This window comes from Thamnophis elegans, chromosome 15, assembly GCF_009769535.1.
Source record: "Thamnophis elegans isolate rThaEle1 chromosome 15, rThaEle1.pri, whole genome shotgun sequence".
Classification (NCBI taxonomy): domain Eukaryota; kingdom Metazoa; phylum Chordata; class Lepidosauria; order Squamata; family Colubridae; genus Thamnophis; species Thamnophis elegans.
In genome coordinates this window covers 46,334,330-46,359,487 of record NC_045555.1, presented here as the reverse complement: position 1 = coordinate 46,359,487, position 25,158 = coordinate 46,334,330, and the positions used below count along the sequence as shown (strand labels likewise).

Here is a 25,158-nt window from a genome sequence, read left to right as displayed (position 1 = left end):
CAGAACAGCCTCCTCGGGATCGGAGCTGCGCAACTCAGTGGTTAAATGCAGCACTGCAGGCTACTTCAGCTGACTGCAGTTCAGCAGGTCAGCGGTTCAAATCTCACCGGCTCAGGGTTGACTCAGCCTTCCATCCTTCCGAGGTGGGTGAAATGAGGACCCAGACTGTGGGGGCGATATGCTGACTCTGTAAACCGCTTAGAGAGGGCTGAAAGCCCTATGAAGCGGTATATAAGTCTAACTCCTATTGCTATTGCCTTTCGTTTTTCCGAAGGAGAATCCGCCCCCCCCCCCCAATTAGCGGGGGATCCCGATCCCAGGGCCAGGAGGGGATCGGCCGGAGCTGCTCTTGGCTGGCCCGAGTGACGGGAGACCTCGGCGGCTTTGGTTGAAGGGGAGGGGGCGGGAAGGCGCAACCCCTCGCCCCCCCCACCCCTTCTCCAAAGGCTTGGAGCCAGAGAGGGGCGGGGTTGAGGAAACGACGGGGCGGAGCTTGCTGGCCACCACCAGCAGCAATTAAAGCTGAACTTTGGATGAACTAATTGATGGTCCGGACCAAGATAAAGTGGGCAGCGACCTGGGGGCCAGGATGGGTATAAAAGGGGTCCCCGGAGCGGGGCTTAAGCCCTTGCACTCCGTGGCTCGCCGAGAGGGAAGGCGAGTCCCCGGTTCCCGCTGCCTCCGCTCCAGCCGTGGAAGCCAGGAGAGAGAGCCGCTGGAGCATGGGCTTCTCCTTCCTGCTGGCCAGCGCCCTGGGCACCCTCGTCCTGGTGCCCCTCTTCCTCTGCCTGGCCTCCATGAAGCTCTGGCACCTCTACTGCCTGCGGGGCCGCGATCCCGCTTGCCCCCTGCCGCTGCCCCCGGGCACCATGGGGCTGCCTTTCCTGGGGGAGACGCTCCAGCTGGTGCTGCAGGTAAGGCGAGGAGGGCGGCCGGCGGGAGAAGCCCGCGCCCTCTCGGTTGGGGAGCCCCCCCCCGGGGACCCGGATCCAAGCGCCCGGGCTCCACTCCGCTCCCTTCCCTTCCCAGCGTCGGAAATTCCTCTCGATGAAGCGCCGGCAATACGGCCACGTCTACAAGACGCACCTCTTCGGGAGGCCGACGGTGCGGGTGATGGGGGTGGAGAACGTGCGGCACATCCTCCTGGGCGAGCACCGGCTCGTCGCCGTGCACTGGCCGGCTTCGGTGCGCATCATCCTGGGCTCCGGCTGCCTCTCCAACCTGCACGATGGTCAGCACAAGCATCGCAAGAAGGTAAAGCGGGTTGCGTGGCCAAGCAGCCCTTTGGCCCTGCCGGCCGGGGGTTTAGGACGCGGGGAAAGGAGATCGGCCTCTGGCTCTCTTAAAGGCGGAGGAAGCTAGGGATCTGGATTCCTAATGGTTAGAGAGGAGGTGCGCGCATCTGGATGAATGCATGTATGTATGTGATATGTTAAGTATATTGATATGGAAGCATAAATACATCAACATAGAATGGAGTTTGCTCAGAAGCGGAAATACACCAAGGAGAGGAAGAGTGGGAAACAGAGGAGAGGAGAAAGATGGGAAGAGAGGGATAGGAGAGAGGAAGAGTGGGAAACAGAGGAGAGAAGAAAGATCGGAAGAGAGGGATAGCAGAGAGGGTGAAGGGGAAGACGAGGTGTATAAGGAGGAGTGGTAAGGGGAGAGAATAGAAGGGGAAAGGAAGGGGAAGAAGAGTAGAAAATGATGGAGGGAAGAAAGGATGTAGAAAGGGGGAGGAGAGAGGGGGAAGAAAGTGTCGTAGAAGGTATAAATATGGTGTCTGGAGAGTGGGAAACAGAGGAGAGAAGAAAGATAGGAAGAGAAGGATAGGAGAGAGGAAGAGTGGGAACCAGAGGAGAGAAGAAAGATGGGAAGAGAGGGATAGGAGAGAGGAAGAGTGGGAAACAGAGGAGAGAAGAAAGATGGGAAGAGAGGGATAGGAGAGAGGATAAGGGGGGAAGATGAGGAGGATAAGGAGGAGTGGAATGAAGAGAGAGGAGAAGGAGAAAGGAGGGGAAGTAGACTAGAAAAGGATGATGGAGGGAAGAAAGGAGGTAGGAGAGAGGTAGAAGAAAGAGGTGTATGGAGAGCAGAAGAGCTAATAATGGGTTTTTATCTTTCTGGGCGTTGATGACAAGAGGAACTGATGTAATTACTACTTAATACAATAGGATATTGGCTATGTAATAGTATACATGTGATTGTATGTTATGAAAATGGAAAATAAAAATATTAGAACAAAATATGTGTTGCGGGGCAACCTAAGTAAGGAGTCTTAGCTGAAAACCTTTATATACATGCATGCTTGCATTTGTGTCTATGTGTGCATGTGTGTGTGTGTGTGTGTTTGTGGCTGGGCAACCTAAGAACCCAAGTCTTAGCTGAAAACCCTGAAGTGGAATGAAGTTTTAAGGAGACCGGCTAAGCCCCACTTTTTAATCTGTGCCCTGTGTCTTTTAGCTTGTAACTTTTTTAGCCAAAAGAAGAAGAAGATAAAAAAGCCCCCCCCCCCATTCAGAGGACGGGCCTGCTTCGGAGCAAACCCCCCCCCCCCAAGTCTCCTTGTAAAAGGAAGACGGGAAGGGAAAGCAAAGGAGGATCTTAAAAACACATCTGGGGAAGGTCCTTCCCCATAAAACAAGCTCCCATAAAATGAACGATGCCTTTGAGAACTCTTTTCCAGAAGCAAGGGGGGGGGGCAATCTAGAGGCCATAAAGAGGGGTTGGCGCCCCGGCCCTCCACACCTTAAGGCTGATGATGAAATCCCCCTCCCCTTTTCCAAAGTATTTCCTTTCCTTTCAAGTGGTTGGAAGGTGTGCCAAAAAAAAGAGGAAGGGTGTGCAGTCCAGGGATATTAAAAAGTTGCTTTCTGTGTTCACTGGGGGTTAGTTGTAGAAGATTTGCAAAAGAGGGAGGTTTTGTCCTGATCTGTATTTATCTTGACCACACTGGCCCTTCTCTGCTCTGGTTGAGGAAAATTGCTCCCGTTCTCCTAGCTGGGTCAGTTTTAAAACAATAGTTTCTTGGCCCTTGTTCCTTTCTAGTCCACTTCTAGCGATGCAATTTTTGAGTCCTTGTCTGATGGCAGATAAATTCTGGTTCTGAGAACTTTCATTCGTCAACAATTTAGTCACGTGAACATTGCAAAGATATTGTTGGGATTACGGATCTTTTTTTTTTCCCTAGAAAATTTTTTTATTTTCCTTTTTCATAGCACATAATCAGATGTATACTATTACATAGTCAATATCATGTTATATTATTAAGTAATTACATCAATTCATCTTACCATCAACTACCAAAGGGGGGGAAAAACAGTTATTGGCTCTTCTGCTCTCCATACACCATATTTATACCTTATCCGACACTTTCTTCCCCCTCTCTCCTCCCCCTTTCTACATCCTTTCTTCCCTCCATCATCCTTTTCTAGTCTACTTCCCCTTCCTTTCTCCTTCTCCTCTCTCCCCTTACCACTCCTCCTTATACACCTCATCTTCCCCCTTCCCCCTCTCTCCTATCCCTCTCTTCCTTTCTTCTCTCCTCTGCTTCCCACTCTTCTACATCCTTTCTTCCCTCCATCATTTTCTACTCTACTTCCCCTTCCTTTCTCCTTCTCCTCTCACCCCTTACCACTCCTCCTTATAGACCTCATCTTCCCCCCTTCACCCTCTCTCCTATCCCTCTCTTCCTATCTTTCTTCTCTCCTCTGCTTCCCACTCTTCTACATCCTTTCTTCCCTCCATCATTTTCTACTCTACTTCCCCTTCCTTTCTCCTTCTCCTCTCTCCCCTTACCACTCCTCCTTATACACCTCATCTCCCCCCCTTACCTTCTCTCCTGTCCCTCTCTTCCTATCTTTCTTCTCTCCTCTGCTTCCCACTCTTCTACATCCTGTCTTCCCTCCATCATTTTCTACTCTTCTTCCCCTTCCTTTCTCCTTCTCCTCTCTCCCCTTACCACTCCTCCTTATACACCTCATCTCCCCCCCTTACCTTCTCTCCTGTCCCTCTCTTCCTATCTTTCTTCTCTCCTCTGCTTCCCACTCTTCCTCTAATTCAGGGGGATTACGGATCTTGCTGGCTGGCAAAACCCTTTTTGGTCGAGGCCTCCCCCCCCTTGCAGCCAGCTTCACATTGGAGTTTCAAGGTGATTTTGTGGCCTGCTATCTTAAGGCTGAGGTCAGCTGATCTTTGCGGGTGTGATCAGAAGTGTTGGCACTGAAGATGAATTGAAAGTAGAATAACGACTGGCAACGGGGAATGCTTCCTATGCTGGTTTTATCATGTCTCAGGAATGAATGGATAAAATGTCCTATTTTTTTGCGCACACACCTGGCAACTTGTCTTCCATAACGTCCTTGTTACATTACCTTCAACTCATCCCCAACTCGTATCTAAAGTCATTCCTTGATAGTTTGAACTTTAAAGTAACTTCCTCCGTCTTATCCCAAATGCAATTTTTGTGATTGATTCTATAGCAATAGCAATAGCAGTTAGACTTATATACCGCTTCATAGGGCTTTCAGCCCTCTCTAAGCGGTTTACAGAATCAGCATATTGCCCCCAACAACAATCCGGGTCCTCATTTCACCCACCTCGGAAGGATGGAAGGCTGAGTCAACCTTGAGCCGGTGAGATTTGAACAGCCGAACTGCTGAACTGCAGTCAGCTGAAGTAGCCTGCAGTGCTGGATTTAACTACTGTGCCACTTCGGCTCTTATATCTTTTATGAATATTTTTTATTTCCATTTTCATTCTCATAACACACACTCACATGTATACTATACATAACCCGTATCATATAGTATGAAATAATAATTACATCAGTTCCTCTTGTCAACAATGCCCAGAAAAATAGAAACCCATTATAGCTCTTCTGCTCTCCATACACCTCTTTTTTCTACCTCTCTCCTACCTCCTTTCTTCCCTCCATCATCCTTTCCTACTCTACTTCCCCTTCCTTTCTCCTTCTCCTCTCTCTTCATTCCACTCCTCCTTATCCTCCTCATCTTCCCCCCTTACCCACTCTCCTATCCTTCTCTTCCCATCTTTCTTCTCCCTTCTGTTTCCCACTCCTCCTCTCCTTGGTGTATTTCCACTACATGTCAATATGCTTAACATATCCCTCCCCCTCAACCCCCACAGCCTCCCCCCCTCCCCGGCTCTTATATCTTATATTCAATCTGGCATGGCTTTGCTGATCTGTATGGTTGAGGGTACTTACAAGAACTTGGGTCCTATCTAGCTCCTATTGTCTGTTTTAGGCCGGGGTGGGGCAGTTCCTCCCTCTGCCTACTTGGCACTGTTCTCCATGTCCATTTTGGCTTAAAAGTTCCCATCACTCAAAACAGCCAACTTAAATGAAGGCCATGCTACTATAGAGACAGTGATTGGTAGGTCCTTTTCCCCATTGGTAGAAATCCACCCATCCCTCTTCCTATTGGAAGGGGGGATATGTAAGGAGGTATGTAAGGATAAGCACCATTTGCGAGCCTAATATCTTTGGCAGAACAGAGATTGGGGATTTTGTGTGTGTGTGTGTTTGTGTTATGTAAGAGGAACAATTCAATTTATGTTGGATTTTTTTTGTCCTGGCTCAAAGAGTATAGTATAGCCTTTACTGTCGTTGTACATCATATATACAATGAAATTGGTTTTAGTCTCACTGGTCCAATCCATGACAACAACATGAATACTATAAAGAATAAAGTATAATAGAACAGAGTAGAAGATAGCATTTTTAGCTCGGTTTCGAGGAATAGTCCTCAGCCATGGAAAAAGTCCTGGAAACAGAAACGGACAAATATAGGATCAATTCTATCTCCCACCTCCCAGAACCTAAGAGCACTAAAGCAGTTCTGAGATAAGTAAATGTGTTCAGAATTTGGATTCTGGGCTCAGAAATGATTGAACTGAAATGAATTCCCTATAAAAAGCCCAGATCCATGTTTTTGCTCTTACTCTTAAGCTATGGGAGATCATTTAGAACAGAGGTATTCTGGTTCCACCACAAAACTGCGCTCGACTAAACCGCGTTGCTGACATCATCAACAGGGCGACAACAGCGCGGAGACAGAAGCACGCTGTAAAATCTAAACCTAAAATTAACCCCTAAACCTAAACCTAACCCCCCTAAACCTAATCCTAAACCTAACCCTAACCCTTAACCTAACCCTAAACCTAACCCTAAACCTAACCCTTAACCTAACCCTAAACCTAATCCTCATCCTAATCCTAATCCTAATCCTAACCCTTAACCTAACCCTAAACCTAATCCTAATCCTAACCCTTAACCTAACCCTAAACCTAACCCTTAACCTAACCCTAACCCTAAACCTAACCCTTAACCTAAACCTAAACCTAACCCTTAACCTAACCCTAAACCTAAACCTAATCCTAATCCTAATCCTAACCCTTAACCTAACCCTAAACCTAACCCTAAACCTAATCCTAACCCTGAGGTCTTCTAACTTGGCAACCGAAGATTTGTGGACAATCAACTCCCAGAATTCTCCAGTCAGCTGGCTGGAGAATTGTGGGAGTTGAAGTCCACAAGTCTTAAAGTTGCCAAGTTTGGGGACTCCTGATTAAAAAAAAAAAATTCAAATGATTTAACTCAAAACAAATCATTGGTCTTTGGGGCATGGGAAGGACAACACTGCATTGCTTGAAGTCTTCCTTAGACACCTAGTTTTATGCTGGGTGCATTGATTTGGAAGAAGCCTACTTGAATTCAAAGCTGGACTTTCATTTCAGTATAAGAACTCAGGGCTGTAATTTCATTGTTCGAGACATTTGGATTCTGAAGGGGCATTCAGATGGTTTTTCTCTAATCATACTGCAACTTTTATTGCCTCCCCATAAAACACTTATTGTGCTCAGGATATTCAGTGGACTGCGCCAATCATTAAAATTGTCCCACTTTAAAAAAAATGAAGGGAACCAAGCACTCTTCAGCCAATGGAGACTTTGGGCAGGTTTAATAATACATCTTAAGAGCCGAGGTGGCGCAGTGGTTAGGGTGCAGTACTTCAGGCCACTTCAGCTGACTGCTATCTGCAGTTCAGCGGTTCAAATCTCACCGGCTCAAGGTTGACTCAGCCTTCCATCCTTCCGAGGTGGGTGAAATGAGGATCCGGATTGTTGGGGGCGATATGCTGACTCTGTAAACCGCTTAGAGAGGGCTGAAAGCCCTATGAAGCGGTATATAAGTCAAACTGCTATTGCTATTATCTGTTGTCTCCAAACTATGACCAAACATTACCTCCTTTTTTCCCCATTTTCAGGTCATTATGAAAGCTTTCTCCCGTGAAGCCTTGGAGCATTACACCCCGGTCATCCAGGAGGAGGTTTGCGCTTGCTTGAAGCGATGGCTCTTGGCTAGCTCTGCTAGTGGCTCTTGCCTATTGGTATACCCGGAAGTGAAGCGTCTCATGTTCCGCATTGCAATGCGCATTCTACTGGGATTCCAGCCCAGTGAGGCCGGCTGCAAGAGTGAGCAGCAGCTGGTGGACACCTTTGAAGAGATGATCCGCAACCTTTTCTCCCTGCCGATTTATATGCCTTTCAGTGGCTTGTATAAGGTAAAGTTCTGAAGTCTGCCTCTATTTGCGAATTTAGGCAATGGGATAGACATACTGCAGGGCAGTGGTGAAGTTCAAATTTTTTTACTACCGGTTCTGTGGGCGTGGCTTGGTGGGTGTGGCTTGGTGGGCATGGCATGGCTTGTGGGTGTGGCTTGGTGGGCATGGCATGGCTTGTGGGCGTGGCTTGTGGGCATGGCTTGGTGGGCATGGCAGGGGAAGGATACTTCAAAATCTCCAAAATCTCCATTCCTCCCAATGGCCGATAAGATCTCACAGGTTGGGCCTTCTCCGAGTGCCGTCGACCGGACAATGCCGGCTGGTGACCCCTCGGGGAAGGGCCTTCTCTGTTGCCACTTCGGCCCTGTGGAACGAGTTACCCCCAGAGATCCGGGCCCTACCCACTCTCATGGCCTTCCGTAAAGCTATCAAAACCTGGCTTTTCCGGCAGGCCTGGGGCTGTTGACCTCTGGATTGAGGTCCAGCCCCCCCCCTTTGACTGGGCGCATGTTGTGTTTCTTCTTAATCTTGTTGTTTCTTATTGTTTTAATCCCTTTTTAAAAATATTTTGCATTTCTGTAAGCCGTCCGGAGTCCTCCGCGATTGGGCGGCCTATAAATTCAAGAAATGAAATGAAATGAAAATGGGCACCCCTGCTTTAGAGGGAAAAGTTGTGTTTCTCAGATCATGAATTATAGAGCCAAGGTGGCGCAGTGGTAAAATGCAGCACTGCAGGCTACTTCAGCTGACTGCAGTTTGGCTGTTCAAATCTCACCGGCTCAAGGTTGACTCAGCCTTCCATCCTTCCGAGGTGGGTAAAATGAGGACCCGGATTGTTGTTGGGGGCGATATGCTGACTCTGTAAACCGCTTAGAGAGGGCTGAAAGCCCTAGGAAGCGGTATATAAGTCTAACTGCTATTGCTATTGCTATGAATACCGTCTATCTTAAAAGACTCAAACAATCCTTGCTCTGTTTCCAGGGTTTGAAAGCCCGGAATGTCATCCACGCCAAAATCGAGGAGATCATCCGAGTGAAACTGGCTGAGAAGGAGCCTTCCAATGGCTATAAAGATGTGTTGCAGCTGTTGATAGAGCAGACCCAAAGCAGGGGGGAGCAGCTTAACATGCAGGTGAGTCTCTCATCACCTGTCTGGAAGTCTCCAAAGTCCTATCTTCCTATCTTTCTTCTCTCCTCTGCTTCCCACTCTTCTACATCATGTCTTCCCTCCATCCTTTTCTACTCTACTTCCTCTTCCTTTCTCCTTCTCCTCTCTCCCCTTACCACTCCTCCTTATACACCTCATCTTCCCCCCTCACCCCCTCTCTTGTCCCTCTCTTCCTATCTTTCTTCTCTCCTCTGCTTCCCACTCTTCCTCTCATTCACTTGGTGTATTTCAGCTTCTGAGCAAACTCCCTTTTGTGTTGATGGTATTTATAATTCTATTTCAATATACATAAAAAAGAAAAAAATAGCAGTATACATGTGCAATCATAATACCTTAAAATCCAACACCCCTCCTCCAACTTAGTAAACTCCGCTCCCTCCCCCTCCCCCCCCCAACCTCCCCCCCCCGACTTCCCAGAACCAATACAAGGTATCTTTAACAAAAACAGTTCAAAATATACTTAAAGAAAAAGTAAAAAATTAATAACGTCTTTGAATTGAGTTTAGCTCCTTCTTGCTAGGCTAACTATAAACAATTTGTATCATTTCTGATCTTAATCATAAGCTATCTGAAATTTCCTAGACCCATACTTATTTTGAATATAGTCAATCCATTTTTCCCCAGTCTCGTTTATATCTCTCGTTTGAATAGTCCTTAAGATATGCAGATATTGTAGCCATCTCTGCAAAGTTTGTGACTTTCAATGTCCGTTCTTGGATAGTAGGCAAATCTTCTTTCTTCCAGTATTGCGCCACCAACAATCTAGCTGCAGTTATCAAGTGCAAAATCAAGTTAACCTCTACTGCTGTACAGTCAGTAATTATACCTAACAAAAATAGCTTCAGATCGTATCAATCTTTCGCCTTTTAGTAAGAATTGATAATTAAGGAATAGTTCGTGCAATTATTTGGCTGCAGTATGCTGAATGCAGGAAAGCCAGACTGAGAACTAGCAGCCCTTAGATATAAGTGGATCATTTATATCGCAGAAAGAACCAGCATGAAATTTCATGAGAATGTAGCTATTAGATTTAAACTTCTCTATGGGAGTTGCTACCTCATCACCAACCTTTAAGCAATCTTCTCTTTAAGGGAGCTCAAGGGTTAAGTACATCGATCTCTCCATTTTTTAAACTAGCAATGGCAAATGTTGAAGGGTTCCACCACAAAACCGCGCTCGACTAAACCGCGCCCGACTAAACCGCGTCGCTGACGTCATCAACAGGGCAACAACAGCGCGGAGACAGAAGCACGCTGTAAACCCCAAACCTAAAATTAACCCCTAAACCTAAACCTAACGCCCCTAAACCTAACCCTAAACCTAACCCTTAACCCTAAACCTAAACCTAAACCTAACCCTTAACCTAACCCTAAACCTAATCCTAACCCTTAACCTAACCCTAAACCTAACTCTAAAGCTAACCCTAAACCTAACCCTTACCTTAAGTTGAATCGGCTTGCTTTCAAAGCGCTATTTAAAGCGCCCTTCTTTCTCCGCGCTGGCTGTTGTCGCCCTGTTGATGACGTCAGCGACGCGGTTTAATCGGGTGTGGTTTAGTCGAGCGCGGTTTTGAAGGGTCACGATGTTGAAGTGTATAAGAGAATGCGGGAAATGGGTTGCAGGAGAAAATGTCCTTATTTGTAGTTCTTTCCTATAAACAAGGGTGTACAGGCAATTCTTGACTTACAACAAGTTTGCTTAGCAACAATCCAAAGTTACAACAACGTTGAAAAAAGTTACTTATGACTGTTTTCTTTCACACAACCATTGGAGCTTCCCCCTGGTCACATGATTTGAAAATTTGAGTTCTTGGCAATTAGTTCATACTTACGATGGTTGCTGTGTCCTGGGGGGGTCATGTGATCACCTTTTGTAACCTGACAAGCAAGAACAAGAAAAAAGTTAAGGAAACACTTGGTCTATTGCTGGGAGAAAGTGGCAAGAAGGTGACAAGCAACAGGGAGAAAGCAGAACTATTTACCTCATTTTTTGCATCTGTCTTTACACAAAGGGATAAAACAGTCCAGCCTATCAAAAGCAGCACCACAAAAATCAGATTAGGAACACAAATTGAAATAGGGGAAAAAATGGTAAGTGAGCACCTGTCTACCCTAGACGAGTTCAAATCACCAGGACCGGATGGATTACACCCCAGGGTTCTGAAGGAACTGGCAGATGAAATCTCAGGACCACTGAACTATATCTTTCAGAGATCCTGGAGCACTGGGGAACTTGCCAGAGGACTGGAAAAGAGCTGATGTGGTTCCCATCTTTAAAAAAGGAAACAAAATAGATCCAGGAAACTACAGACCTATCAGCCTGACCTCAATACCAGGAAAGATTCTGGAAAAGATAATCAAGCAACGAATTAACGAACACCTAGAAGTAAACAAAGTAATAGCCAAAAGCCAACATGGGTTTGTCAAAAACAGATCATGCCAGACTAATCTTATTGCATTCTTTGACAAAGTGACAAAGTTAATGGACCAGAGGAATGCCGTCGATATAGTTTACTTGGACTTCAGTAAGGCATTTGATAAGGTAGACCATAACCTACTACTAGATAAAGTAGAAGAATGTGGGTTGGACAGCATAACCACCAGATGGATTCGTAACTGGCTGACCAATCACACTCAATGTATAATCCTCAATGGAACTGCATCTACATGGAGGGAAGTATGCAGTGGGGGACCCCAAGGCTCTGTTTTAGGCCCAGGACTCTTCAACATCTTCATCAATGATTTGGATGACGGAATAAATGGGGAATTCATCAAATTTGCAGATGACACCAAGCTGGCAGGAATAGCCAACACTCCAGAAGATAGGCTTAAGATACAGAAAGATCTTGACAAACTTGAACATTGGGCACTATCTAATAAAATGAAATTCAATAGCGAAAAGTCTAAGGTTCTACATTTAGGCACGAAAAACGAAATGCAAGTATAGTGTAGGTGGTACCTTCCTTAATAGTAATAACTTTGTTCTACCCTCAGGTGCGTTGAAGAATAGCTTGACTCCCCCTTCTTTGTGGCAACCCCTGAGATATTGGAACACGGCTATCATGTCTCCCCTGGTCCTTCTTTCTATTAAACTAGACATTCCCAGTTCCTGCAACCGTTCTTCATATGTTTTAGTCTCCAGTCCCCTAATAATCTTTGTTGCTCTTCTCTGCACTCTTTCTAGAATCTCAATATCTTTTTTACATCGTGGCGACCAAAACTGAATGCATATTCCAAGTGTGGCCTTACCAAGACATTCTAAAGTGGTATTAACACTTCACGTGATCTTGATTCTATCCCTCTGTTGATGCAGCCTAGAACTGTGTTGGCTTTTTTGGCAGCTGCTGCACACGGCTGGCTCCTATTTTAATGGTCGTCCACTAGGACTCCAAGATCCCTCTCACAGTTGCTACTGTTGAGCAAGGTACCACCTATACTGTGCCTGTGCATTTCGTTTTTCTGATTGAGGGACAACATGTGGCTGGTTGAGAATAGGAAGAAGATACCTGCATCAGCCACGAAAGGCTTTTGGAGAAAGGGGAAGCCATGATGGGAAGGAAGTTTATGGACGTTCCTGGATGGAAAGGAGGAATGGGTGATGCCAATCTAAAGAAAAGGACCATCAGCATTAGGACTCTTCCAACCAAACATTTCTGCATGCAGACCTAGGGGTATGGCTCTCAGTATCTGCATGCAGAACTTGACTCGAAAATATGTTGTCATGCAAAATACAACCTGATTATTTTTTTCTCCTTCCTCTTAAAGGAACTAAAGGAATCGGCAACTGAACTTCTCTTTGGTGGGCATGAGACCACAGCTAGTGCAGCTACATCCTTGCTTATCTACCTCAGCCTTCATCCTCAAGTGCTACAAAAAGTGAGAAAGGAATTGCAAGAGAAGGTGGGTTTTGCTTTCAAGGTCTAGGTGAGCAGCTTGGACAGGGGCACGGAGGAGAATTAGTAATTTAATAAATTTATATGCCGCCCCAATCCTGTAGGACTCCGGGCGGCTTACAGAAACAAGATAAAAAGTTAAAAAGTTAAAAATAAAAAAGAAACAAATTAAAAAAAAACAACACACCATACATTCCATCTAGGTGGGGCTGGACATTGTTCATGAAGTCAACAGCCCCAGGCCTGCCGGAATAGCCAGGTTTTAGTGGCTTTTCGGAAGGCCGAGAGAGTGGGGAGGGTCCGGATCTCTACGGGTAGATCATTCCACAGGGCCGGAACAGCTACAGAGAAGGCTCTCCCCCGAGGGGTCGCCAGCCGGCATTGTCCGGTCGATGGCACCCGGAGAAGGTCCAACCTGTGAGATCTTATCGGTCGTTGGGAGGTATGTGGCAGGAGGCGGTCTCTCAGGTAGCCAGGTCCCAAGCCATGTAGGGCTTTAAAAGTAATGACTAGCACCTTGAAGCACGTTCGGAGACCAATAGGAAGCCAGTGCAGCTCGCGGAGGATGGGTGTAATGTGGGTGTATCTAGGTACACCCGATATCGCTCGCACAGCTGCATTCTGGACCAACTGTAGTCTCCGAACACTTTTCAGGGGCAGCCCCATGTAGAGCGCATTACAGTAATCGAGCCTAGAGGTGACGAGGGCGTGAGTGACCATTTGGAGTGCCTCCCGGTCCAGATAGGGCTGCAACTGGTGCACCAGGCGAACCTGGGCAAAGGCCCCCCTGGTCACAGCCGACAGATGATGTTCTAACGTCAGAATGACCTAGCCTAAAAAGGACAGGTCTCGGTAGTGGGTAGCTGTAGCCTTTTAATTGATTTTAATCATGGATTGAATCAGTCCAGATATTGTTATTCCTCAAAGATAGCAATAGCAGTTAGACTTATATACCGCTTCATAGGGCTTTCAGCCCTCTCTAAGCGGTTTACAGAGTCAGCATATATCGTCCCCACAGTCTGGGTCCTCATTTCACCCACCTCGGAAGGATGGAAGGCTGAGTCAACCTTGAGCCGGTGAGATTTGAACCTCCGAACTGCAGATAGCAGTCAGCTGAAGTGGCCTGCAGTACTGCACTCTAACCACTGCGCCACCTCGGCTCAAGATGGCTACTTTTCATTGGCTGAGGGTCACAGTTAAATCTTTAGAGGGAAATTGCAAATTGATTATTACGATCATGTGGCATGCAGAGCTGTGATTTCTTTGTGCTTTTAAAAACATAACCTCCCCATATTTAGGGCTTACAATTACAGTTCTCATGCGTTTCCAGCTTCAAAAACGGTAAGAAAATGGACTGTATCTTTGTGTGTATGCATACAAATATATTCAAGTATTTTTGATTAAATCTTCTATTGGATGGCTTAATCCAATGATGTAACTATGAACAATGCAGTAACCTATGCAATTGATGTGGAATATTTTTACTCTGTTTTCAAATTAGGCAAAATAGTATTTGGCCTTTTTTCTGTGTACATCCATGTTATGTACACTTTGCAATATTTCAGGAAACCCAGCCACATGAGCAAAAATCTTTTGAACTCCCGAGGAGAAAATGCAACATAGCAGGAAGGCTGAAGAAAAGAAAAGAAAAAGTAAATTAAACTAGGTTTATGCACAGAAAACACTGAGGATTTTCGGTTTAGTCTACAAGGGTTTCTTCCTCCCTGAATAACCTGTTTGAGAGATGCGGCATGTTTTTGTAATTTCTGTTAGTCAAATAGGTCTCCGTTTTACATCTCTTTTAATATTTATCACGACGTATGCTCTGCTTCCAGGGGTTATTGGGCAACTGCAGTCAAGAGAAGCCTTTGGGAATGGAAGTCCTGGAGCAGCTGAAATACACTGGCTGTGTGGTCAAGGAGACTATCCGGCTGAGCCCGCCAGTTCCAGGAGGTTTTAGGGTAGCCCTCAAAACTTTTGAGCTCAATGTAAGTAAGAGATCGTGAAGTTCGTGGCTTCCTGTTTCCAAAGGTTTTATTTCTTTTAAAACACACAAATATTTCATCATTCCTCAATCATTAAAACATCAAAGTACATTTTTTTTGTATGCCCCTCCCTCCCTCCACCCCCCTACCCCCTTCCTTCTCCCCCCCGACTTCCCAGAACCCGTACACGGTATGAATTTTTAACAAACACAGTCTAAAATCTATTGAGAAAAAAGAAATAAAGAAATTAATGACATCTCTACATTGATCTTAGCTTCTTCTTGCTAAGCTAACTTTGAACAATTTAATTCATTCCTGATCTTAAGCATAGGCTAACTGGAATTTCTTGGTCCCGTATTTATTTTGTATATAGTCAATCCATTTTTTCCAGTCTCGTTTATATCTCTCATTTGAGTGATCTTTAAGATATGCCGATATTTTAGCCATCTCGGCTAAGTTTGTGACTTTCAATGTCCATTCTTGGATTGTAGGCAAGTCTTCCTTCTTCCAGTATTGCGCCACCAACAGTCTTGCCGCCGTTATTAGGTGCAGAATCAAGTTAGTCTCTACCACTGTAAAGTCAGTACATATACCTAGTAAGAATAACTGGAGAGTAAACTTTATCCTTCTTTTAAAGATATTTTGCATAATCCACCATATTTTTATCCCGAATGCCTTAACCTTTTGGCAGGTCCACCATATATGATAATACGTAGCATCGAGAGAACCACACCTCCAACATTTAGGCTGTACATTCGGATACATAGAAGCCAACTTTTTAGGATCTAAATGCCATCTATAGAACATCTTGTAAAAATTTTCTCTCAGATTTTGAGCTTGTGTAAATTTCACATTTCTGACCCAGATTCTTTCCCATGTATCCAACTTTATTGGTTCTTCAATATTTTGAGCCCATTTTATCATACAATCTTTAAGTTCGTGGCTTCCTAAATGCATCTCCTCTGTAAGGTCGATGATTTCGAAGACTTACAGTTTTCAAAATATATTTCAATACTTCTCTGCCTGAACATTTTATGTATGGAATTGCTTGATCCATGGCCTGAACCAAAGGATGATGATTGAAATGTTTCAGTCCATGCGTGGAATGAAATGGTCCATGAATGGATTTGCTCTGTGAAGAAATGCTTGGGTTGTAAAAAAGTGGGAATAAGCATTGCACCATTAATAACAATGGCTTAGGTGAGGAAAAACGTGACCCGTCAAAACCGCGGTAGAATAAAGCGCGCCCGACGAAAGCGCGTACGTGACGTCATCAGCAGCGCGACGAAAAAAATTAAAAATAAATTAAATTAAAATAAAATTAAAGCAAGCCGATTCACATAAAGGTAAGGATTAGGTTTAGGGTTAGGGTTAGGTTAAGGGTTAGGGTTAGGTTTAGGGTTACGTTAAGCGTTAGGGTTAGGTTTAGGGTTAGGTTCAGGATTAGCGTTAGGTTTAGCGTTAGGTTAAGGGTTAGGTTTAGGGTTAGGTTAAGGGTTAGGTTAAGGGTTAGGTTTAGGGTTAGGTTTAGGGTTAGGTTTGGGGGGGTTAGGGTAAGGTTTTCGCTTTAATTTTAAATTTACCGCTCACAGCGCGATGTTTTCGTCGCGCTGTGATGACGTCACGTACGCGCTTTCGTCGAGCGCGCTTTATTCCACCGCGGTTTTGTGGTGGAACCGAGGAAAAACACTGGGAAAATTTAGGGCTTCGGTCTGGTGAAAGGAGAGAAGGAAATGCACAGTATTCTGTCCATATATAGTATTTTGCTTTCAGTATTTTGTTTTGCTCGAAGAATCTGAACTGAATTTATCTTTCAGTTGTGCTGAATTATGGCTAATCTGAAATGGTTCAGTCAAATTTCCAGGACACAAGATTAAACACGTCCGTCTGTTTTATGCACACTTGTAGTGTTTAGGCTCATAACTAAGAATGTTATTAACTAAGCTGACTATATCATTATCGAAGGACAAGAGGAGGTATTAAATCCATTGAGCAATAAATGCCCCTTGCTGCTATAATAAAAATGGTTCCACCACAAAACCGCGGTAGACTAAAGCGCGCTCGACGAAAGCGCGTACGTGACGTCATCACAGCGCGACGAAAACGGCACGCTGTGAGCGGTAAATTTAAAATTAACGCGAAAACCTTACCCTAACCCCCCCAAACCTAACCCTAAACCTAACCCTAAACCTAACCCTTAACCTAACCCTAAACCTATCCCTAAACCTAACCCTTAACCTAACGCTAAACCTAACACTAACCCTTAACCTAACCCTAAACCTAACCCTAAACCTAACCCTTAACCTAACCCTAAACCTAACCCTTAACCTAACGCTAAACCTAACACTAACCCTTAACCTAACCCTAAACCTAACCCTAACGCTTAACGTAACCCTAACCCTAACCCTAACCCTTAACCTAACCCTAACCCTAACCCTAAACCTAACCCTTACCTTTATGTAAATCGGCTTGCTTTAATTTTATTTTAATTTTAATTTAATTTATTTTTAATTTTATTTGTCGCGCTGCTGATGACGTCACGTATGCGCTTTGATCGGGCGCGCTTTAGTGGACCGCGGTTTTGACGGGTCACGATAAAAATAAATGCTCAAATCCTCCGACAGTCCATTGTGCACCAGGGTAGTGCATCTGTTGAAAACTAATTTTCCTATTCTGATGGCAAGTCAAGTGTTATTTTTGGCAGAGATGGTGGTTTGGAATATCATGGCTTGCGATACTTGTGGAAGTAAATGAAGGGACAATTAATAGAGTACTACAGTAAACATTTCTTGGGCCTTTCAAAAAATATACTTCATAAATGGAAAGCAGTACAAATATTCAGGAAAATCATACTGTGTTGCAATGAGCACACACACACACAGACATTAAGTAGGCATTAGAATACTTTTTTAAAATTCTTTAAACTTGCTTCTCCACTGGTTTGATAACTGACGAGGTTCCATAATTTGTTTTGTTGTGTTAGAATAAATTTCTGCATTGGTAATCCATTCATTGAAGGAGAATAAAGAAATAGGTGGCTTAATGGGGTGTTAACATTAGGTATATTAGGTAAAGAGCTGAGGTGGCGCAGTGGTTAGGGTACAGTACTGCAGGCCACTTCAGCTGACTGTTATCTGAAGTTCAGCGGCTCAAATCTCACCGGCTCAAGGTTGACTCAGCCTTCCATCCTTCCGAGGTGGGTGAAATGAGGACCCAGACTGTGGGGGCGATATGCTGACTCTGTAAACCGCTTAGAGAGGGCTGAAAGCCCTATGAAGCGGTATATAAGTCTAACTGCTATTGCTATTAGAATACTTTTTTTTATTCTTTAAACTTGCTTCTCCACTGGTTTGATAACTGACGAGGTTCCATAATTTGTTTTGTTGTCTTAGAATAAATTCTTGCATTGGCAATCCATTCACTGAAGAAGAATAAAGAAATAGGTGGCTTAATGGGGTGTTAACATTAGGTATAATTATATACATACACACAGATATATGCATGTTGGATGTGGTATCACCTCCTTCTGAACCAGGAATTCATCTCTGAGCAGAAGATTTGGACTTGTACTTAGTAGGTCCTAAATGCTTGTTGCATGTGTCTAGGTAGTAATTCTTGAAATTATGTCTATCTCTCAGCAAGTAATCAATTCAGAAGAATAACCGCAAAAAGAAGCTCGGTTGTATGAATGAGTCATTCTTGGTGGGTTTGTGTATAGCCTGGAGACTTAGATCTATATGACAAGAAGTCGTTGATGAGAGCCGAGATGGCGCAGTGGTTAAATGCAGCACTGCAGGCTACTGCTAGATCAGCAGTTCAGCGGTTCAAATCTCACCGGCTCAGGGTTGACTCAGCCTTCCATCCTTCCGAGGTGGGTAAAATGAGGACCCAGATTGTTGGAGGCAATATGCTGACTCTCTGTAAACCGCTTAGAGAGGGCTGAAAGCCCTATGAAGCGGTATATAAGTCTACTGCTATTGCTATTGCTCTAGTATCTTATTAAGATAGAATGTCTTCTCAATGCCTTTGTGGTAAAGTTCATTTGTTCAAAATGGCCACTTTCCCACGTGACTCCAGTGACTGCAACTGTCTCTCCTTTGTGCCCTCTTGCGATGCTGAAATTGCAGTTTCTGGAATTCCCTCAGTCAACATGGCCTTTGCTTTTATTGTTGTGTGTATCAAATATATAAGTATATACACAATAGAGAGATACAGAGTGTGTGTATGTGGGGAAGTATAGTTAGGACAGGTTAGCAAAAGTAAGGGAATAAGAAATGATACTAAATTATGTCTGGGTTGGCGGAAATACCATCCCAAGGAAACATAAACTGAGATTTAAAATAGACACACCAACAACAATAGGAAAAATAAAGGGAGAGGGGAGGAGAGAGTGAAAGGAAGACGGGGGAAAGAAGAAAGAGGTAAGGAGAGGAGGATGGAATGGAGAGAAAGAGGAGGGAGAGAGGGTAGAAAGGGGAAGAGGAAGAGCAGGAGTAGGAGAAAGGTACGGGAAGAAGGAAGGGGAAGGAGAGGAGGAAGGAGGAGAGTAGAGAAGGGAGGGAGGGAGAAAGGGAAAGGAAAGGAGGATGGAAGGGAGAGAAAAGGGAAAGAGGAAGAGCAGGAGCAAAGGAGAAAGGTACAGGAAGAAGGAAGGGGAAGCAGAGGAGGAAGGAAGAAAGTAGAGAAGGGAGAGAGGGTGGAAAGGAAAGAGGTAAGGAGAGGAGGATGGAAAGGGAGAGAAGAGGAGGAGAGAGGGTAGGAAGGGAAAGAGGAAGAGCGGGAGGAGGAGAAAGGTACAGGAAGAAGGAAGGGAAGGTAGAGGAGGAAGGAAGAAAGTAGAGAAGGGAGGGAGGGAGAAAAGAAAGGGAAAATAAGGTGGTGTTATAACAGGAGGAAGGGATGGTAAACAAAGCAACCCAAACTGTATATTATAACCTATTAAATGAAATAATAAATGTATAAGAATGATAAATGTTAAAACACCTGTAACCAAATGACATGCTGTATGTGATGATGGGTTTTTTTTTGTCTCTCTGTGTGTGTGTTGTTTTTTTTTAATTATTATTATTGTGTGTATGTGTGGTTTATGTAATAAAAATAAAAATAAAATAAAATTAGAAAAAACATGGCCTTTCAGCCAAGCTGCAGAAGGCTGTTGCACATCAAACTTGTCCTTAGTAATCACTGAATGTCAGTCTTTGCCCCAGTGACCTTCCCTTTGTAAGTGCCAGGGGTCAGTAAACTTTGGGTAAACTTTGAGCTTTGCAAAGGTATAAAGTGTTGGGGGAAATAAAATGTTCAAAATTACCTGAGCTGCAATAGGTAGATAATTAGACGGAATTGCCCTCTCGTTCGAGGTAAATCATCTTTCTTTATAGTGGTTCTTTTAACTGCTTGTTACTCAGTTATGCAGATGGACTTAGGAAGCAGTGATGGACAGGGGATTTAGTAAAAAATGGCTGTGTTATTGTTTATAGTTAGCCTAGCAAGGAGGAGCCAAGCTCAATTCAAAGACGTTATTAATTTTCTACTTTCTCTTTAAGTATATTTTGAACTGTTTTTGTTAAAGATTTATACCTTGTATTGGTTCTGGGAAGTCAAAGGGGGGGAAGGTTGGGGGGGTTGGGGGAGGGAGAGGAGTTTACTAAGTTGGAGGAGGGGTGTTGGATTTTAAGGTATTATGATTCCACATGTATAATGCTATATTTTGTTTTTTTTTGTACATTGAAATGGAATTATAAATACCATCAACACAAAAGGGAGTTTGCTCAGAAGCTGAAATACACCAAGTGAATGAGAGGGAGAGTGGGAAGCAGAGGAGAGAAGATAGATAGGAAGAGAGGGACAGGAGAGAGGGTGAGGGGGGAAGGTGAGGTGTATAAGGAGGAGTGGTAAGGGGAGAGAGGAGAAGGAGAAAGGAAGGGGAAGTAGAGTAGAAAATGATGATGGAGGGAAGACAGGATGTAGAAGAGTGGGAAGCAGAGGAGAGAAGATAGATAGGAAGAGAGGGACAGGAGAGAGGGTGAGGGGGGAAGGTGAGGTGTATAAGGAGGAGTGGTAAGGGGTGAGAGGAGAAGGAGAAAGGAAGAGGAAGTAGAGTAGAAAATGATGATGGAGGGAAGACAGGATGTAGAAGAGTGGGAAGCAGAGGAGAGAAGAAAGATAGGAAGAGAGGGATAGCAGAGAGGGTGAAGGGGGAAGATGAGGTGTATAAGGAGGAGTGGTAAGGGGAGAGAGGAGAAGGAGAAAGGAAGGGGAAGTAGAGTAGAAAATGATAGAGGGAAGACAGGATGTAGAAGAGTGGGAAGCAGAGGAGAGAAGAAAGAGAGGAAGAGAGGGACAGGAGAGGGGATGAGGGGGGAAGATGAGGTGTATAAGGAGGAGTGGTAAGGGGAGAGAGGAGAAGGAGAAAGGAAGGGGAAGTAGAGTAGAAAATGATGGAGGGAGGAAAGGATGTAGAAAGGGGGAGGAGAGAGGGGGAAGAAAGTGTCGGATAAGATATAAATATGGTGGCTGGAGAGCAGAAGAGCCAATAACTGTTTTTTTTCCCCCTTTGGTAGATGATGGTAAGATGAATTGATGTAATTACTTAATAATACAACATGATATTGACTATGTAATAGTATACATGTGATTATATGCTATAAAAATGGAAATAAACATTTTTTTTCTATGCAAAAATAAATAAATGGCTGTGTTGTGGCCTGTCAGCCACCGGTCCCTCCAGCAGCCAAATCAGAGGGGGTGTGGGAGTCAGGGTCAGCATCAAAGCAACCCGAGGGGGAAGAGGGAGATGGAGCTGGCATAGAGAGAGAGAGAAAGAGAGAGAGAGAGAGAGAGCCTGGGCCATCCCTCAGCCCTCAGATGGAGAGTCAACAGCCCCCAGGTCTGGAGGTGGCTGATAAGGAAGAGGAGGAACAGGTGGGTCCCCAATACCTGACATGCGGATGCGCAGAAGGCAGAGGAGAGGAGAGCAGTGGAAATCTATGGGCTGGTCCTTGGGACGGAAGCCCCACCACTGCTAGCGAAGCCCCACCCTATCTCTGGGGATAAAAGGCAGGCGGTGGAGATGAATAGATGTGTCAGAGGAGAGGAGAGCAGTGGAAATCTATGGGCCGGTCCTTGGGACGGAAGCCCCACCGCTGCTAGCGAAGCCCCACCCTAGCTCTGGAGATAAAAGGCAGGGGGTGGAGATGAATAGATGTGTCAGAGGAGAGGAGAGCAGTGGAAATCTATGGGCTGGTCCTTGGGACGGAAGCCCCACCACTGCTAGCGAAGCCCCACCCTAGCTCTGGGGATAAAAGGCAGGGGGTGGAGATGAATAGATGTGTCAGAGGAGAGGAGAGCAGTGGAAATCTATGGGCCGGTCCTTGGGACGGAAGCCCCAACCGCTGCTAGCGAAGCCCCACCCTAACTCTGGGGATAAAAGGCAGGGGATGGAGATAAATAGATGTGTCAGAGGAGAGGAGAGCAGTGGAAATCTATGGGCCGGTCCTTGGGACGGAAGCCCCACCACTGCTAGCGAAGCCACACCTTAGCTCTGGGGATAAAAGGCAGGGGATGGAGATGAATAGATGTGGCAGAGGAGAGGAGAGCAGTGGAAATCTATGGGCCGGTCCTTGGGATGGAAGCCCCACCACTGCTAGCTTCAACTACAGAGGGTTTGTGGTGTTTGGGGAGCTGGGTCAGCCCAGGTTGGTTCTACGCAGCAAATGCCTATAACGCTGGTTTGTGTCACCATTTGTCTTTCTTCTTATAGGGGTACCAGATTCCAAAAGGCTGGAACGTCATATACAGCATCAGCGACACTCACAACGTTGCCGAGCTCTTCACCAACAAGGAAGAATTCAACCCTGACCGTTTCATGGCTCCTTTCCCGGAAGACGCGTCCCGGTTTAGCTTCATTCCTTTCGGAGGAGGCTTGAGAAGCTGTGTGGGCAAAGAGTTCGCCAAACTTCTTCTCAAAGTCTTCACAGTGGAGTTGGCCCGGAACTGTGATTGGCAGCTTTTAAACGGGCCTCCGATAATGAAGACGGGCCCAACCGTTTACCCAGCAGACGATCTTCCCGCAAAGTTTACCACCTTCAAAGGTTGAGACGAAGGAATTCCATTTTTAAAGTTTGCACAGTGGGCTTTCTGTAATGTCTCGCGCTCCATGTTGTACAATTAACTTTATATGAAGTTGTAATAGCTATTTATAAAGGGTTCTTTTAAAAATGTTTCTTATATTAAACTTAGGTTTTGTTTTTTTTTAAAGCAAGGGATCCTTGGGGTTCATAACTGGATAAATTTTATTTCTATAAAAATAAAAGTTTTATTTAAGGAACCTATTCGAAACTTTTTGTAAGTAATTATGGGGAAATAGTGGAGGAACTGGGCATGTTTAAGCACAGTTCTGAAGACTTAATATTGCTCGCATTTAGAGACCATTGCAATCATGAAGCAGTCTCAGCATGAGACGAGGTGGCGCAGTGGTGAAATGCAGCACTGCAGGCTACTTCAGCTGACTGCTAGTTCTGCAGTTCGGCGGTTCAAATCTCACCGGCTCAAGGTTGACTCAGCCTTCCATCCTTCCGAGGTGGGTCAATGACAAAATAGATGAATGTTTCACTCTAGAATATATGAAGTCTTCCAACTCCTTTTTTTTTGTACACTGTTTTTTCTAAAAACATCTTCAAGAGACGATGCTCTCAATATTTCTATAATCAATTTAAGAATGATAAAAGAAATATTCCAATACTTTCCAGAAAGTGAAAATGGGTAATATTTGTATCATTCAATTTGTTACAGCTCCATGGATAGGGTTCATGAATCATAATAAGTCATAATGAAACATTTTGGATTTAGGGTCGAGCCGAGGTGGCGCAGTGGTTAGGGTGCAGTACTGCAGGCCACTTCAGCTGACTGCTATCTGCAGTTCGGCTGTTCAAATCTCACCGGCTCAGGGTTGACTCAGCCTTCCATCCTTCCGAGGTGGGTGAAATGAGGACCCGGATTGTTGGGGGCAAGTTGCTGACTCTGTAAACCGCTTAGAGAGGGCTGAAAGCCCTATGAAGCGATATATAAGTCTAACTGCTATTGCTATTGCTATAAGGTGATATATGAGCCAATCTATTTAGTATCATGCACACAATGCACACGTTGCATTCAGCCAGTCTTCAAACAAGCCATGGGATTAGTATGATATGTAGAATTGCACTTGACTAATTCTTGACAGCAAATCATCTATGGCCGCGAATCTGCCATTAACGAGATCAAGGGTATTGCCCTGTTGTATCCTTGAGGAAAAAAAATACATTAGAAGACAGATTCCGTTTGGGTTACCTCTGATATGAATTCTTCATAGATAACCCCAATAGAAGCCAAAACTTGGACCAGCTTGCTTTCTGTAATTGAAGCATTCATGTATAGAATGGAAATCTTCTGCATCAATGATATCCAGGGCTGGATCTTCCTATAGGCTATCTAGGCTTCAGCCTAGGGCCTCAAGATCAAGAGGGGCCTCCATTCAAATTGTTAGCAAAATTAAAATTGCACTATTCTAAAAACAGTGAACACTAAAACACCGAAAATAAGGAGAAATTCTACGCAGATGACTAATAAGCAAACATAAAAATGTATTGGTTAAGATCGTTCCAGCGCCGCGGCAGTTGGGGAGCCCGCCCACGTTCCCGGCACCGGCAGTCGGGCGAGAGACGCGGCCGCTCCCAGTAGCCGCCCCATTGAAGCGGAGCCCACCAGCGGCCAGGCAGGTGAGGGCAAGGGGGCCGAGCCGGGCAGCTGAGGGCAGCAGGGGAGGCGGCTGGCCTCGCTGCCTTTGCTGCAGAGCAGAGCCGCCCTCCGTCGGGAGGCCAGCTATATATATTGATATATATATTGATATATATCACAGTAATGATGTATTTTATTGTCTCTCGTGTAATTTACAAACTTAAAAATGGGAGGTGAAAGGGCCTCATAAGTGGAATAGCCTAGGGCCTCTTTTCATCTAAATCCGGCCCTGATGATAGCACATGGTCCAAAACCATGGCTCAAAAGAATTAGAGAAAATTGGAGAAAATATTCAAATGCTGTGATATGTACAAAGATCAGAATCATACAAGCTGTGACTGGAAGCAGACATTGGACTTTGAAGAAGCATGATAGGAAGCACATTCATGTCTTTGAACTTGGATGTTAGAATTGAATTTGAATTAAATTTATTGCATTTACATGCCGCCCTTTTCCCCAAAGGGGAATCAGGGCGGCTCACAATCCAAGTCAAGGGAAGGGGGTACAGATAAGGGATAAAAAAGACGAACAGAACAATACACAGTTTAAAAGCACACGACAACCATACCATTCGAGGGAGGGGGCAAAAGCTCTTTAGCCCCAGGCCTGTCGGAACAGCCAGGTCTTAAGGGCTTTGTGGAAGGCCTGGAGGGTGGTGAGGGTTCGAATCCCCACGGGGAGTTCGTTCCAGAGGGTCGGAGCAGCCACAGAGAAGGCTCTCCTCCGGGTAGTCGCCAGTCGGCATTGGCTGGCGGAT

General features: G+C 45.0%; 1 protein-coding gene across 1 annotated transcript; it reads left to right on the top strand.

Annotated features, from left to right (window-relative positions):
• Positions 1-722: 722 nt before the first annotated feature.
• On the top strand, positions 723-22,725 carry LOC116518363 (cytochrome P450 26A1). The gene is made up of 7 exons (XM_032231697.1): positions 723-914; positions 1,030-1,254; positions 7,290-7,586; positions 8,568-8,717; positions 12,518-12,652; positions 14,481-14,633; positions 22,390-22,725. Exons 1-7 carry the CDS (start codon positions 723-725, stop codon positions 22,723-22,725), a joined length of 1,488 nt encoding a protein of 495 aa, XP_032087588.1.
• Positions 22,726-25,158: the final 2,433 nt, after the last annotated feature.

Coding starts and splice junctions, on each gene's coding strand:
- LOC116518363 (XM_032231697.1), top strand. CDS start 723: ATGGGCTTCTCCTTCCTGCTGGCCAGCGCCCTGGGCACCCTCGTCCTG. Junction 1,255..7,289: donor AGCACAAGCATCGCAAGAAG/GTAAAGCGGGTT, acceptor CCCCATTTTCAG/GTCATTATGAAAGCTTTCTC. Junction 8,718..12,517: donor GGGAGCAGCTTAACATGCAG/GTGAGTCTCTCA, acceptor TTCCTCTTAAAG/GAACTAAAGGAATCGGCAAC.